At 41.7% G+C, this 16,906-nt stretch overlaps 2 protein-coding genes across 2 annotated transcripts in view; both read right to left on the reverse strand.

The window, feature by feature from the left end:
- Positions 1–12,956, reverse strand: part of SMAD4 (SMAD family member 4) — a 99,976-nt gene extending 87,020 nt beyond the window's left edge. Inside the window, exon 1 of the mRNA XM_008692161.2 lies at positions 12,872–12,956. The gene's annotated coding sequence lies outside the window, so the exon portion shown is untranslated. The remainder of the gene's footprint in view (positions 1–12,871) is intronic.
- Positions 1,033–16,589, reverse strand: ELAC1 (elaC ribonuclease Z 1). The gene is made up of 4 exons (XM_040632500.1): positions 16,492–16,589; positions 12,872–13,036; positions 6,482–6,949; positions 1,033–5,000 (listed from the first exon to the last, which is right to left on the reverse strand). Exons 2-4 carry the CDS (start codon positions 13,026–13,028, stop codon positions 4,534–4,536), a joined length of 1,092 nt encoding a protein of 363 aa, XP_040488434.1. The 5' UTR covers positions 13,029–13,036; positions 16,492–16,589; the 3' UTR covers positions 1,033–4,533.
- Positions 16,590–16,906: the final 317 nt, after the last annotated feature.

The raw sequence follows: 16,906 nt of genomic DNA on the forward strand, positions 1-16,906 counted from the left end.
CTATCAGGCTTATAAAAAACAGTAGTCCTCCAACCATCCCTCCTCATACCCCTTGCACCTTCTGCTATGGATCCCTACCTCCACTCTTTTTTTATTTATTCGACAGGATAGAGACAGCCAGCGAGAGAGGGAACACAAGCAGGGGGAGTGGGAGAGGAAGAAGCAGGCTCATAGCGGAGGAGCCTGATGTGGGGCTCGATCCCATAACGCCGGGATCACGCCCTGAGCCGAAGGCAGATGCTTAACCGCTGTGCCACCCAGGTGCCCCTCTACCTCCACTCTTAACTATTCATCTGGTATTTACTATACCGCCTCTTTTTTCTTTTTAACATGATTTGCTTAAAGTGCTGTTTATTTTCTAGTTTTAAGCAGTTTACTTTCTACAAGAATTTCTTGATTTTACCCCATGTCCCACCATGCCCAAACTCTATTCTTATCCTGCCAAGAGTGAACATTCGAAGCATTACTAGCATTTCCTTTTTATTCTTCCCGTATAAGAAAAAATACTCTGAATCATTCATTACCTGACAAATCCATCAATCAATAAGGACAGAACTACTACATTTCACTATAAATTGGTATCTTTGTGAGGACAAAAGTACCTTCCCTATACATCAGTCATGAACATATTTGAAGCAGTAAGGACTTGTACCCCATTAAGTAAAAACTGTTCAAATTTTGAAGTTGGCATAGAATATTCAAGGAAATTACAGTTGAATTGCATGTGCTAGTTGAAAGACATAATAAAGCTATTTGCACCAGGAGGCCAAAATTTGTCTTTATAAGACAAATTTGTCTTTATAAGACAAATGTCTTAGAAGAGAAGTGTTCGAAAGGTCATTAATTGATGAACTGTATCATCTACCCAGAGTAGCGAAATAGGCCTCTCTCACGCTGCTGCACGGTGTGAGCTAGAAAACAAGTGGGTAATTCCCATGCAGAATCTAACACAAGTCAGATGTTTTGACCTTAAGATAAATAAATCAACCGTAAGGAAATACTCAGAGATACAAAGATTTACGCACAAGAATATTCATGATAGTATTATTTATATATAATCGAAAACGATCTCAATGCCCCCAAAGTAGGAAAATTATGTTACATCTATAGAATGGAATACTATAAAATCATTAAATTCATGCTTTCAAAGAACAGTTAACATCGTGGGAAGATGCTCATAATGTTAAATGAGAAAAACAGTTGAGGTCACCCTATATGTAAAAACATACACACATACATAAACATAGTATGCTTAAATATATATAAAATATCTATGTACACTCAATTTTTTTTAAGTGCATAGAAAATGACAGTTTTTTCCCCAGTGTGGTTTGCTACCCTGTATCTCTGAATCACCCAGACGGAGGGCTTGCTAAAAATGCAGATCACTGGGTTCCACCCCAGACCAACTAAATTAGAGGCTTTGGAATCACAGCCCAGGGATTTTTGCCTACCTACACACCCTTGTCCACCCACATACTACCTTGTCCACCTACATACTACCTTGACTAATACTGACTCACACCTTCATTTGAACACCACTGACTGAGAAGTAGTTGCTTTTGGGGTGGTAGAATTATGAGTAATCATCTTCTTTCTGGAATCCCTAAAAAAAATTATCTATCAAGAGATATTGGTAGATATTGAGAATTGGAAATCTAAAGTAAGCAGGTACCTATAGATTCCTGACAACTGAAAAGCCAGTTTAGGACAAGGAAAATACTAAGCATAGATATGGAATTCATTACCTCAATAAATTGTTCAGATAAAAAACGTAAATAAAATAATTTTGAGAAGTATTAGGTAATAATATTTCTCTGTGTTCCAAGATGTTCCTTGGCAAAAGAGGATTCAGTGATCAAATAAGTTTGGGGCACAATACATTTTCTTATCCCTTCTTAGAGTCATACAACCACGAGCAGATTACAGGCTTTGGGAAGTCCAGTATAAGCTTCATTTTTAATTCTAGCTCCACAAATTCTTAGAATGTGTCCTACCATTACGAACAAAGTTCTAGGCCAGAAGAGAACCCAAGAAGCAATTCTCACCATGGATTGATACCCTATGCTTGATCGATCCATCGTATCAATTTGTTCCCACATTCCCATGGTCTCTGAGGGCTTAGCCCATAGGTTAATAGGGCCTGATTCTAAGGGCACAGCTCAAGTCAGCTACAAACAATGCTCAAGAACAGCAAAGCTGAGCCAGGCTACAAGATTAGAATACGTGAAGGACCTGTGTATTCACCTTTGTTTTTTACTATCAGTATCTATCACCGAGACAGTGAGCCGGAAATTTTGTCTTATATTCACTTACATAGTCCCAACACAGTAAAACCTGGCACTGGCACTTAGTTGGTACTCAGTTGAACAAGGTACCACCAAACAGGTGGTCAAAATTTTTTGGACAAATAGAGTAATGAAATGGGCTAGGCACAGGTCCTAAACTTCAGGTCCTAAAGTTTATGCTATCACGATATCAAGGCCTCATTTCATTCAATAAACATTTGAGTGCTTATTATGAGTGGGTAATTCCAAGAATGCAGAGGTGACTAAGATACAGTCTTCGCCCTCAAGAGCTCCATATAGTAGTACTATCAGCCATTCCTGGATGTACAAGTTTGGGCACACATTAGGTGTCTAATAAATGCTTGTATTAATTGAGTCCAGAAACCAAGATACACTTTAAGCTGGTCAAACTTTGGTGGCCCAAGAGACTAGAGTAGGGTAGAATTAGACCATTCTGGAAACTGTTTCAGAATGACTGAGATCTTGAGTAACTAGACCATCCTGATGATCACTACTCTAGGGACTCTAGGTCCATCCAGGAGTCAGAAGTTTTTGAGAGAAGCCCCAGAACCCTAAAGAATTTAATAGTATATACCATGATAGAATTTCTAAATACGTGTACAATAAAACTCCCAAGGTTCCTGAAATGTTAATAGATAGTATATGGTGAAACAGGACTGAGACGGGTTCAAAACAGTTGACAGACCCCTCCACTGCAGGGCTTCTCAACACCTGCAAGCAATGTGCTATGTTCCTTTTACACCCTGTCTTATTTAATCTTCACAGCGATCCTACACAGTTGGTCTTATTATTTTTCCCATTTTAGAAATGAGCAAGCTGAACCTCACGAAGAGTAAGTAATCTGCACCAGACCACAAGGTATAGAATGGGACTCTGAAATCACATCTTTCTGGCACCAAAGACGGGTTTGTGATCATCCAAGGAGTACTGTTTTTATGATATCGATGGGCACTAGAACACCTCCAGAGGGACACACAACATAAAGCATTTCCCAAACTGGGATGAGAAAATCCTTTTGAATGAATCTGTGCTTGAGACTAGCTTTCCATGTAATCCATTTTGAGAAATACTGTGGATCAAATGAATCAGAGATATCCCACGGCAGACAGAAGGGAGGTGGAAGGGAGCTCAGAAGGAAAAGCTAGCTTATTAAAACTGTGCTCAAAGAATTATTAATAGGGACACATAAACTAAGCCTCAGTTTAACAAATATCATTTTTTTACTTCCAGATTCAGAAGTTATAGTTCATGGCTCATTTCTGTCAAATAATATTTGATATGATATTCCAATCCCAACATCTTCTAATGTTTGTTCTAGTTCTCTAGTTTGTTGTAAGAATTTGACTTAACCAGTTCAATTCACGTCACTAATTTTGATAAAGTATATTCACATTGGGAGTATAAGTTTTAACTTTCTATATATTTCAATAGGCCTACAATTAGCATTTTGGGGTGAGATCATTTTTCGTTGTACAGGACTGACCCCAACTTTGTAGGAGCTAGCATCCCTGGCCCCTACTGACTAAATTCTAGTAGTATTCTTCTCCAGCCCTCCAGTCATTTTGACAAGAAACATCCCCCTAATTTCTAGGGGAGTGGTATCACCCCTGGCTGAGACCCACAGGTTTACAACAAACCAGAAAGTTCCAAAAAACATTCACTGAAGGATAAACACCTACCTTGACCCTGCATTCAGTATTCCAGCAAACAAATCAAGATTTAATATGCTAGCTTCAATCCTGCATGTATAATGTCTCATACATTTCTCTTTATTCTGTTAATAACATGAACAGATTCAACAAACTGCTAAAATACCATTTTTAGCCAAGAGGGCTGAGCCCTCTGTACTTTGCCAACAATAGCAATAAAACTGGGCAGAAGCAAGCCCAGGATTGCACGGGGGTATTGGCTTATATCTGAGGCAGCAGCCACAAAACAAAAAGTATACCTAAATTGTCTATCATTTTGTCAAATCTGGACTTTAAGAAGGATGCTGGTTTTTTCTTTCTTTTCAAAATGATTTATTATCAAAAAGCTTGCTCCCTCTCACTGCTGAGTTAGCTCAGCAATGCAGCTCTATCCTTTTTAGGATTATGAGGACCCAAATAATTTTAGACCGAAACCACCACCACCACCACCACCACCACCACCACCACCACCAACTTGACTGCTGGTTCAGTAACATATTCACAGGCATGTTAGTATGCATTCCGGAATACCGGGTTCACTTCTTGATTGGAATGCCAATCACCATAAAGTCTTCTGCTAGAGTCACTTCTTGGAGATCTAACACTGATTCAGCTTGCTTTTTTAGTTCTACAATCCCATCTGTTTCTCCTTCTCTGGCCAAGGCAACCGGTTTGTACCTCTGACTGAAGTGAGTCAGAACTAGCCTCTTCGCTTGGCACAACTTTGCAAACGCGGCGGCCATCTGTGGCGTGCTGTGGCCATGCTCTTTTGCCTTGTCCATCTGAGCGTCATCCAGGGTTGCTTCATGGATCAACAGGTCTGCTTCAAAGCACAGCTTCACTCCTCCATCACCCACGACCCCAGAACAGTCACCCAAAATGCAGATTTTTCTTCCAACAATAGGCTTTTTTAAGACATCTTGGGGAGAAATTGTAACTCCATTTTCCAGAACAACAGAAATGCCATTTTTCAGCTTCCCATAGGCAGGACCTGGTGGCACACCTAATGATGGAGGCAGATAACATCACATCACAGGAATGGAATTTATGACTTGTTAACAGAGTCTGTTTTAACAGCACAGCAAACGGAAAAGGCATCCAATTCTTTTCATAATTGTTATAAATATTTTACTACTCGTGGAAAGCTGGAACATTTATACATTTTTAAAAGTTCAGTGTTGGCTATTGATATTAGTGATGGCCTAGTACCTAAAACATTTCCCAAGCACACGTGTCAGACGAGCTTTAAGCTTTTAAGTCCCACTAAGACTAAGACCTTCTTCCAGTCAAGCTACCAGCTTTGATTCTCTGCTGTGAATGGGAGTAACAGTTTTTGAGACCACTTTACTTAACAAGCTCATCTTTGAATAAATTCAATGAATCCATTTAAATAATGACAGAGTATCTATAAACTGACTAACAATAAAAAAATGGTTTGAGAGGATCATTTGAATCAGATCAAGAAGCATTTCTGGCAATCATACATAATCAGTCTTCTTTGTAGACAGTGGCAGTTTTTGGTAAACCTTATATTAATTATCTCATATGCATCCAGAATGACACGTGACCATCACTCTGAACAACATCTATGAACAGAACGTGTTCACTAATTCCATCATGCATCATGTTTAAAGTTTCCCAATGTAATAGTATTTCCACAGGTTTTTAGATAAGAAAAATATCTTTGGCCTAAGTCACTTCTCTTCATTATTTAATATTTTGTTTTAGTTGGGGAAGAAGGAAGAGACTGCAAAAAGAAACAAATATACAAAAGACACCATCATCTTTTTATAGGCTCCGCTGTGGCCATGCCAAGGAAGGCAGTGATGCTGGGCGTGGAAGGAACCTGGACGCTGCTTCGAGACAGGTGAAGACCCCCTCACGCACGACGGCCCGGCATGGAGGAGGTACAAAGCCTCAGAGGGGGCCCAAGTCTGTCTCTGTGCTGGCTCCCGCCTATGAGGAACCCAGGCGTGTGAAACACTTGAGGCGTGGTGTTCTGAACACCAAATTAACTTATCAAGGTTGAATGAGTAGGCAAGGCTGATAAAGAAGGAAAACCCTGAAAGTAGCTGGTTGCAGTTGCACAGCTAAGAACTATGGCAAAAATTCTCAGGCCAAATAAGTCAACGAAAACATACTTCAAAAGGAAGACATGAAAACATCAAAGCCTAGACCTAAGACAACCACCACCACCCTGCCATGCAAGATAGCCAGCTGAAGGTAAGACAGACTAAAAATGTGGATCCAGGGGGTGAAGAGAAAAGGATTCACATATATACTTGGGTTTTGGTCTGAATAGCAGCTTTTGGCCCCACGTATTTCCCTTAATGAGCAAACTTTGGGCAAAAGAAATAAGTGGAGAAAATGTCAGTTTTAGGCCTGGGACACAGGAAAGGAAGGTTATTATGACACTTCTAGCAGCTTCAGCTAACAACAGCTTAACTGATGAGAAGGGAGGAAAAAAACAAACCCACCACTTACCGAGGTCTTTCAGTTTCTGTGCATTGAGTTTACCTGGGCGTTTCTTCTCCACAACTGAAAACCCAAAGGAGGGAATTCGGTGAAAGAGGCGAAATGCTTTTACAACAAACTGTTCATCATCAACCAGAAGGTATGAGTTTTCTTCTGAGTCTAACAGGATAGTTCTTCCTTGTCCCTCTTTGGGATGGCTGTCTGTTTTACTCACATACATAATTTCTTTTAGTTCTTCTGTAGGACACTGATCTGCTGTAGGCACCAGCTCGTGGACCACGTAGGGGAAGACCAACTCTGTGTGAGAGAGTTCCATGGTTCGCCAGATAAAGTCTCGAAGCCCGGCAGGGCCATAGATTTCAATAGGCTGTTTGGTGACCACAGAGCCACTCTGCAGGCTGATTGTGCAGAGGAGGCCAGGAAGGCCAAAGAAATGATCTCCATGAAGATGTGTGATGAAGATCTTGGTAATTCTCCCTTTGATTGAGGCAGAGAAATAAAATTGGGAATTTTTCCAGAAGTAAAAACCCATACGACGCTACTTAAAACATGTATAACAACTTACATAGAAAGCAGCAAAATGAATTTAGAGTCCTATTTATCACCACAAACTTATTTCTTTATATTTTGCTACATGATTCTAGAAGCAAGGAAGATAGGCTTTATGGTTTTAATAAGATATAACTTTTTCCATAAAACATCTTCAAATTACATAGTATCGCAGTTTTAAGAGTATTTTCTGGGGCGCCTGGGTGGCACAGCGGTTAAGCGTCTGCCTTCGGCTCAGGGCGTGATCTCAGTGTTATGGGATCGAGCCCCACATCAGGCTCCTCCACTATGAGCCTGCTTCTTCCTCTCCCACTCCCCCTGCTTGTGTTCCCTCTCTCACTGGCTGTCTCTATCTCTGTCGAATAAATAAATAAAAAATCTTTAAAAAAAAAAAAAAGAGTATTTTCTACATATCTTCTTGCAGAAAGAAAGAAAGAAAGAAAGAAAGAAAGAAAGAAAGAAAGAAAGAAAGAAGAAAGAAACGAGAAAGTAAGAGAGAAAAATAAGAAAGCGTACTGAAATAGTTCACTTAAACTAGACCGGCCTCAAATGTCAAAAGCATCTGACAGTTACAATGCCCTCTACTGCTCCCTCTGAGAATAACAAATACATACTTCCAGCAACCCCGGCTCCAACTTGACCAAGCCTGAACCCCAAACTGCCACTTAAGGACTCTCCACACTGGACAGAGATTAACTAACCAAGAAAGAGCCTGCCTGTCTGAGTGAGTTTGAAGAGGGAGGAGAATAAGGAAGACGTTGAGGCAGGAGGGAGAAAGGAGGTGGGAGAGAATGGGGGTGAAGAACCGGAGGGGAGGTGGGCAATAGATGCTAGAATATAGCTCAGAGGGCAGATCCCCTAGGGTGTTATATAAAGGTATGTGGGCCCATCCCTTCTTTTCAGTGAGAGCTAACACAATGGCTTTTTCAGTGCATATTGGCTTAGGTTGTAACTTGACTTAGCCAATGGTAAACTGAATTTACTGCTGGTATGTGGCAGGATGCCACATTAGCATTTTTCTGAGATGCACCAGGGCATCTTAAAAGTAACAATCACAATTAACACAATTTTAGTGTAACAGAATTCTGATCCTAGCCTCATGGTCCACCTATTTCAAACATTTGATACCATAAAAGAACAGGAACAGTTTATTGTAAAGTGATTTGTCCAGTGACATCAAGGCAAAAATGTTCTCCAAGTAAGTCTTCCAGAGTTAATATACCAAATCCAGGTCCCTGTGTCAGGGAACAATAGATTGGGTAGAGGCTAATTTGAGATCTAGAGAATCCTGAAGCACTCTAGAAGTTTCCTCAGCATGTTCCTTTTTGTTTTCTCTTTTTAGGCCTTGCTTTTATTGTCTTTTGACTTCTTGGAAACCCTTTCATTCTCCCCTTCCTGCTGTCCGGGCTGCTGAGGCGCCCGTAAATGTGACCCGAGGCCTCTGCAGACAGACTATAATGGTTATTGAGTCATGACCTCATGTTGACCTTACCACTGCCAAGTCAGACGTTCTGGGCCCTCTCCCTATCTAGTGCACAACAAAGCCAACACTGAACACCAAAACAATCTGTGAGCCCAAAGCAAGTTAGACAAATTAGGTAAGTCAAAAATTGCTTCCCACAGTTATCGCAGTTTCAGGGAAGACAAACATTTCATTTTTCAAGAAACTTGATTTCGGAGGGAGAAGGAATGGCAACCACAATGATCAAAGTTAGGAGATGCTATCAAATGAAGAAAGCAGAGTACACGAATTTCCTTTCACTTGAGAACAAGAAAGTTACAGGGGGATATGCCACCACAGAGAAGCAGAATACTAAACATCCCCTAAGTGAGGATGCAGTTATATTTCCTGCCATAGGAAAATATCTGCAATATAATTGTTCAGTATGATACCATTTACACAAATTGTACACACACACACATATACACACACACACAACTATACCATTAACATATCTACATCCACAAAAAACTTACCTATAACGTAATTTTACCTATAAGGGGAATTCAGGCTTTCCTTATTTTATGTTTCTGCTTTGTCTGAATTTTTACAATGAGCATGTATACTTTTTAAAAAATTTTTTTACTTATTTAAGTAACCTCTACACCCAATGTGGGACTCAAACTCACCACCCCAAGATCAAGAGTTATATGCTCCTCTGAGTGAGCCAGCTAGGCGCCCTGCATGTATACTTTTTATAATCATTTCATTTTACTTTTGTAATACTTTTAATAATCATTTTTAAGGGAAGAAAAAGGAAGGCTTAAGCTCACTCTTTAAAATTATGAAAGAAATAGATCTGACAAACCCATACTGGTAATCAGATCCTTGCACATTAGGACCAAGGGAGCTTAAAAGTGTGTTTAGATAAATAAAAAGTACTTCCTTATGAAACTCATAAAATATTATTATCCCAGGAGGAGTACAAGCTGAAAGGGTTTGAGTGAATCAAATAATGATAGGTCCATATTGGGTTGAAAGTAATGCAGATGACTTGAAAGTACTCCATTCCAGTTTAAGACTGGGGGCTTTTGAAACGCTACAGTCAGAGATAATGTTCTATGATTACCATCTTAACCCTCGTCTCTGAGGCCAGGTATTTTTTTAGCAGTAAGAATTTAGTAAACTAAAGGTTCCCTTAGGCTTCATTTTATTTATTCTTTGTGAGGCTCAGCTTTGCAAAATGTTTACTTAAAACATATATAAAACATATATACGGCTACAAAATATAAAATATTAGAGAAAGGTATTGTAGCAAATAGACATGAGGTGGTACTCACAGCCCCTGCCTCTTGATGTTCATGTCCCTCTACAGTTCCTTCTTCTTCAGTGTGGGTGGGACCTGTGACTTTTCTTACCAGTAAAATACGGCACAGGGATACAGTGTGATTACATTATAAGACTCCATCTTGCTGGCAGACTTGCTCTTGAGTTTCTTTCTCCCTGGCTGGCAGTAAGGGATCAAGCTACCACGAAGCAAAACCCACATGATCAGGAACCAGAGGAGGCCTCGAGGAGCTGTGGCAGCCTTGGTCCTACAACTGTAAAGATTCTGCCAACAACTCGAGTGAGCTCTGAAGCAGATTCTTCCCCAGTTGAGCCCCTGATGAGACCTCAGCCCTGGCCAAACATGGATTGCAACCCATTGAAACCCCGAAGCAGAGAACCCAGCCAACTCAGGCCCGAACTCCCTGACCCACGGAAACCATGAGATAATAAATGCAAATAAGACACTAAATTTATCATCTGTTATGCAGCATTGATAACTGATACAGGTATTAAATAAAGAGAAAAGACTTATCTCCACACCCAAACCTCTGGTACCCACACTTAACAGTTTGTTTCTGTTTTAATCATCCCACCAATTCAATCCCTACTGTCTAAAATGTGAAATATCACAGCCTCCACTCTAGCCTGTTCGTCCCTGAGAGTTCTCATGAAAGGAACCCCTGTGTGACCCAAGGGAAATAAAGAATAGTACCTGCCCTCACCTCAGGGTCTTAGGTTGAACTGTGTACACCTCAAGGCTGTTGAGTCCTAACTGATATGCATTAGTTCCTTCCTCCAACAGCTCTGTTCTTGACTTCCTATTTAGGTCTGGGACACCAGCTCCATTAACTTGTAGTAATCCTACACTTCTTCACATCCTAGACATTCAATCAGTCATCACCCCCTGCTAGTTGTATAAGTATTTCTTAAATTGAGTCTCTCATCTTCATCCCCATCCCTACTTCCTTCTTCAACATCCTCATCCGCTATCTCTTCTCTCAGATGAATGCAACTGCCTTAAAACTAGTCTCTCTCAGGGCTCTTAGGTGGCTCAGTCGGTTAAGCAACTGCCTTCAGCTCAAGTCCTGATCTCAGGGTCCTAGGATCTAGCCCTGCATCAGGCTCTCCACTCAGCAGGGAGACTGCTTCTTCCTCGCCCTCTGCTCCTCCCTGCAGCTTGTGCTCTCTCTCTCTTGCACTCTCTATCTCAAATCAACAAATAAAATCTTAAAAAAACACACATACAAAAAAAAACAACTTGTCTCTCCCAGGGGTGCCTAGGTAACTCAGCTGGTTAAGCATCTGACTCTTGGTTTCGGCTCAGATTGTGATCTTGAGCCCCAAGTTGGGTTCCATGCTCCACGGGGAGTCTGCCTGAGAGTCTCTCTGTCTCCCTCTGCCCCTCCCCTCTCTCTCTTTCTCTTTAAAATGACTAAATCTTAAAAAAACAAAAACAAAAACTGGTCTCTCCCAGTATATTTGCCATAGAAAAACTCTGTCCTAAAACACAAATCAGACCATGTCATTCCCCTGCTTAGAAACTTTTAATGGTTCTTTATTGCCAATAGAATAAGAAGGTTCAAATACCTTAGTAGACCATGGAGGACTTCATACTCTGCCCTCACTTTTTCAGCATTTTTATCTCTCATCTATCCTGGCCAACCACTCAATGCTCTGGATGGTTCAACATTCCCTAAACATTTCACTTCTGTCCTGGAAATTCTATTACTTCTTGCTCACTCATTGTCTGTTCCTTGAATGTCCATCCCCACTTTTCTCCCCAGAGAAACTTCTAATCAACTCTTAGACCTTAGCTCTACTGTTACCATTTCTGGGATGCTTTCTCTGAACACACAGTTAATGTCCCCCTCCTCTGTGCTCCAAAAGTATTTAGAAAATAGCTCCACTGTTATCACATTACACTACCTCTGTTTACATGTCAGTTTCCACCACTAGACTAAGAGATCCCTGGATGCTAGAACTAACTTTCTTTTAGTCATCAATGCCACACACTGTGATGAATCACACAATTTCAAGAACTATCATTTATCAAGACCAATAAGTGAGAAGCACCACATTAAGGGCTGAACACATTATTCATGCATCAACTGAAAAGATATTTATTAGACATCTACTAGGTATATACATGATCCTTGAGCTTACTTTATCATACAGGGAAATACACAGTAAACACAGAAACAACTATTTAAATAACAATTTTACATACTGATGCTAAGAAATCAATAAAAATAGCATGAAACAGTAGAATGCTTGGGATGAACAAGGAATTACTTAAACCCAGAGGTTCAGGGAAAGCCTCTGAGGAGACGGCATTTGAACTAAGATTTAACTGAGAGACAACTCTACAGAGAAGGGATTATTATCTGTAATTCTTACAACATCCCTTCTAGGTTGAGTTTTTATCTTCATTTTCAAGATGAAGAAAATAAAGCTTAAGTTTGTTGATCTGCTAAGGCCACAAGCGAAGACACAGCTGGCACTGCAACCCAGGCTGGCCTGACTCTGGGCCAAGGCTTTGCACTACTGTATTCCTTGGTGTTTCTGGTGCTGGACCTTTGCTCATGCCAATTCCACTGGCTGGCATGCTCATCTTCTTCCCAGCCCAGTGAATCCCTCCTCCTCCTTCAACAACTCACGGGTCACCTTGAGATGCCTACCCTGATAACCCCAAATGAAAAAGAACACCTCACTCTCCTGAACACTTATTGCTCTTTGTATCCTCTTGTGATACGTACAACTATCTCCTGGTGGAAATAAGTATGTACGCTGTTCCTTTGCTTCTGCAGTTAACCGTGTAATATGCCTCATGTATCCCACTCCATCCTCCAACCCCTATGCTTATATAAATCCTTGCTCTCAACATTTATAGGAAGAACAAAAAGTAAATAAACAAAGTTCAGTGGATGTGGCCGGATGCCTGAGGGCCTCCCAAATCTTGCCAGGGCTCTAGCACTGAAGTGGGATGCAACTGTCTGGGCTATTTCTGAGCTAAAGGCCCAAGGAGAGCCAACACAAGGAATAAGAAATAGTCTTAATGAGATAGCTGAATGCATACTAACCTGCTTTAAGTTGGCTTTTCATAAGCTGTGTCTGAGTCCCTTCCCCACAGTCAAAGAGCCAGCACTCGCCCTCACACCGAAGGACCAGAGCAGAGGCACCCCGGGTTGGGGATGGGTATGCTGCACCCGTACCCAGAAATGTCACATCCATAGACATCTTCCACCCTGCAATGAAAAGATCATCCAGGGATTATTACACATCACTGCTCAAAATCACCAAAAACATGTTCTTGTGAGATTTACTGTTATTTATTTTAAGTATTATTTATAAATTATTCAGAAGAGATTGGATTCTTGTTCTCTAATAGTTTTCCATAGAAATACCAAGTAAAATTTTAATAACTCTTAGAGTGAGTTAAAACCACAAGTTACAAACCTTGTATGACTGTTCACATACACAAAAACAAGTTAAAAAACTGCCAAACCCAGTCAATTAAAAACTATAGTTGAATCCCAACTAGATGATATTCTGAAAAAGGTAAAACTATGGAGATGGTAAAAACACCAATGGTTGACAGTGGTTTGGGGAGAAGGAGGGATGGATGAATAGGTGAAGCACAGGGGAAAGGGTATTCTCATGTTACTATGGTGGAGGTATATACTGCTTTTATGTTTTGGGAGAGTGAGCTGGCAGTATATACTACCGACAACAGTGATGCTGCTAATAACAACACTTTTTAACCCAGCTACACCGTTTTTGGGAATCTGCCCTGCAGAAATAAAGGACCTACGTACAGTGATGTTTCTGGTGGTACTTTTAAGGTGGCTAAAATTTGGAAGCAATCTGAATATATTTCAATTGGGAAATGATTGAATATTTTATTGTACATTCATAACCACGAACTATTTATTTTGCAGTTAAGTCAGGTCTGTAATTCTTGTCCTGGAGGGATGACAGTGAGAAAAGTTATAGATGGCTATGGTATGATCTCATTTTTACAATACCCCAAACCTCTGCATTTACATAAGACAGAGAAGATCTGTGTGGAAGGATACACACCGTATTGTTAATATTGGTTATCTCAGGAGTGATTAAAATGGTGATGGTGGGGAGTGGTTTTCTTTTAAATCTTCGGACTGGTTTTGGTTGCAATGAACAGCATCTGATGTCTTTATTTTCCATATATTTTATATTCAATTTATTTAATATTATTTAAAAAAATGTGTCATAAGGCTGAACATACTTTTCTAACTATACATCACCTAATCTTTCTTACCATTTGGAGATCCGGTCAGCCCTCCCACCCTCTCGCCCCCCACACACTCCTCACACACACAGACGGTACATCTCCCCAACCCATGCACAGGTTTTAGGTAACTGCTAGTGTCCCTTCCATGTGTCACTCCACACTTTCATTTCCAAGATCAAGGCTTCCTCTGATAATTGGGTAATTTAACTTGCAGAGGCTTTCCTGTTGGATTGCAGTTTGCAACAGAGGTGAGAATAACAGAATGTAGAAAGTTAAACATTTTAAAAGCGAATAAATGCAGAAGGAATAATAAAATCTAATCACTTTGCAATCCTTAACAAATAATGGATCTAGGCCAGTGGTACAGAACCCTGGAGCATATTACAATCACCTGGAGAGCTTTTAAACCATATCAATAATTGGGCTCCATCCCAGAACAATTAAAAAGGAAATTCTGCAAGTAAGACGTGTTTTAGTATTTAAAAAAAATTTTTTTTTTCTTCCCCTGTGATTCTAACGTGCAGTCAGGTTTGAGAATCACTTAGTGAAAGGCTAATGGAGAACTACAAAGGATAGATCAGGCTGACCTGAATTCACTAGTCAAGCAGTCAATCTTAAAAAAAAAAAATTATAAAAATTTCAAACACAGAAGTAGAGAGATTAGTGTAATGCATTACCATATAACCATCACTGAGCTTCAACAATTATCAACTCATGGACAATCTTGTTTGGTGCATATCTCCCACCCATTATCCAAGACTATTTGATAAGTTTTCATCTGAGTATACTTAAGTGGTACTGGGTACTTCCATTAGGAAGCACATGCTGTCTGGCTGTCCCTCTCTTTCCGATGTTAACAGCCAATAATGTTCACTGCCAGGATTCACTATTTCATTCGAGGTTGCCAAAAGGTGATATTCTCTTATTCCTCTGAAGTTATTAGCTGACATCCTTCTGTAAATCCTGGGTCAATTATTTAGTTACCCTGTGGTGCAATCTGCACAGAAAAGGTCCAGTGACCAATCTTAACACCACAAAGAGAAACAAGATCTTATCTAACTCCGGGTGTGCGCAGTATGAAGTACACAATAACCCTATGAGGTTTTCTTGCCAAAAAGTAGAACCTGAAACCGAAAAAAACTGTAATCTAAACACCAGTTTATTAAAGGACACCACAGGGATGGAACAAGCATAATCCGTTATGTAGGAAACTTTACAGAACAAATGAATAGGTTTCGTTAACAAGTAATATACAAGGGGAAAAAACAATAAAGAGGGAAGGCATAAGGAGATTAAATGCAATAGAAAAGACGTCAACCAAACGTGGTATGTGTAGCTTGTCTGGACCTGGATTTGGACAAACTGAAAAAGAGAGAATTGGGAGAAAAAGAAACAATTGAGGGAATGTAAACGCTGACTGGATAAATGATAACACGAAATGCTTATTAAATTGATAATGGCTTTGTTTTAAAAAGGAGTTATTGTGTTTTACAAACATAAATAAGTATTTCGCCGATAAAACGGTACATTCAGATTTGCTTTCAAATAATCCAATGAGGTGAGGGTAAGAGATGAAACAAGATTGATCTTATCTTCCTATGTTTGAAAGTTTCCATAATAAAAAGATTAAAAATGAGCCAAATAATCAAAACCCTTCCACCAGGTGGGGAAGTAATCAGAAATTAATTTATTTAATCAACGGTTCATATTTTGTGACATGCACCAGGAATCAAAAGTAACCAGACCAGATTTGGTCCCTGTCTTCTTGAACATAAAACCAGCCGCTTGCTTTCTCATGGCTATTATCCACCTTGGATCAAGTGCACATTCCGGTCGAGAACATCGCACACGACCACAGTACTGTCACCTGACACTCCCCGGGCCAGTGGTTCTCGTCCCGGCTGCACATCACAATCTCCTGGTGATTCTGGGGACTCAGCACCTGGAAGACTTCCCAATGACTCTAAAGGCTGCCAGGTCGAGAACCAGTTTCCATACAGGCAGCGCCAACCCTGCAATCACCCTGTGGCGTAGGGAGGGCGGATACTGCCTGCCTCCATTTTAGAGATGAAAGAACCGTGGCCCGGGGAGAGACAAACGGAGAGGCCAAGGCCGAGTCAGGGCCAGAAGCCAGGTCTCCGACCACTTGCGAGCCCAGGCTCTCCCCAAGTCAATGTCAATCTCCCGAAGGAGGGGTGGGCGGCGGCAGGACCGCGGGGCGGCGGGGGGCTCCCGCCTGGGGTGGGGGGGTAGACAAGGCGCGTCCTCGCTCCCCGGCGCTCCCCGGGCCTGGGTCCTCCAAGCCGGGCCCGGCCCGCGAGTCCGGAGGAAGCGTGCCCGCCCGCGCGGCTCGGCCCGCACGGCGGACGCGAGGCAGGCGGCGGCGCAGACCCTGGCCCGCCCCTCTCCGACGCGCCCTGTCCCACTCACCCACTCCCCGAGGCCCGCGGCAGGAGCCGAGGGAGGCGCAGGCCCGCGGCAAGGCCCAGCCGTCCACGGGGCGGCGCCGGCGCGGGCGGAAGTGCGCCGCGGGCTGTGACCGCGTGTGGCCGCTCTAGGACGCGCCGGAGGTCCGCGCTCGGTGATGCCCGGCCAGGCCGGGCCGCGCGGGTGGGCTCGCGACTGATTGCGGGGGCCCTTTTGTCCCCATTGGGTCCCCGTCCGCCTTAAGTCGACCGCACCGTTCTCTGGGTAAGGTGGTAGCGGTCACCTATGAGGACCAGAGCTCCCGAAAGGGAAACGTTTACTATTCTGCTTTTTGTTTTCCAGAGTGCTCCTCGAGGAGTATTGTCCCCTATACTTTGTTCCTGCATGTTTGTGTAGTTTCTAATCTTTCGCTGGGATG

This window comes from Ursus maritimus, unplaced genomic scaffold (genome assembly GCF_017311325.1).
Source record: "Ursus maritimus isolate PB19 unplaced genomic scaffold, ASM1731132v1 scaffold_18, whole genome shotgun sequence".
In the NCBI taxonomy this organism is placed as follows: domain Eukaryota; kingdom Metazoa; phylum Chordata; class Mammalia; order Carnivora; family Ursidae; genus Ursus; species Ursus maritimus.

Bases quoted from the DNA above. Each gene is read 5' to 3' on its own strand.
- ELAC1 (XM_040632500.1), bottom strand. From the start codon at position 13,028: ATGTCTATGGATGTGACATTTCTGGGTACGGGTGCAGCATACCCATCC. The intron at 6,950-12,871 runs GTTAGTATGCAT...CCTCAATCAAAG, and splicing joins GAAAAGCCAACTTAAAGCAG to GGAGAATTACCAAGATCTTC. The intron at 5,001-6,481 runs GTAAGTGGTGGG...CTCCATCATTAG, and splicing joins ACAGAAACTGAAAGACCTCG to GTGTGCCACCAGGTCCTGCC.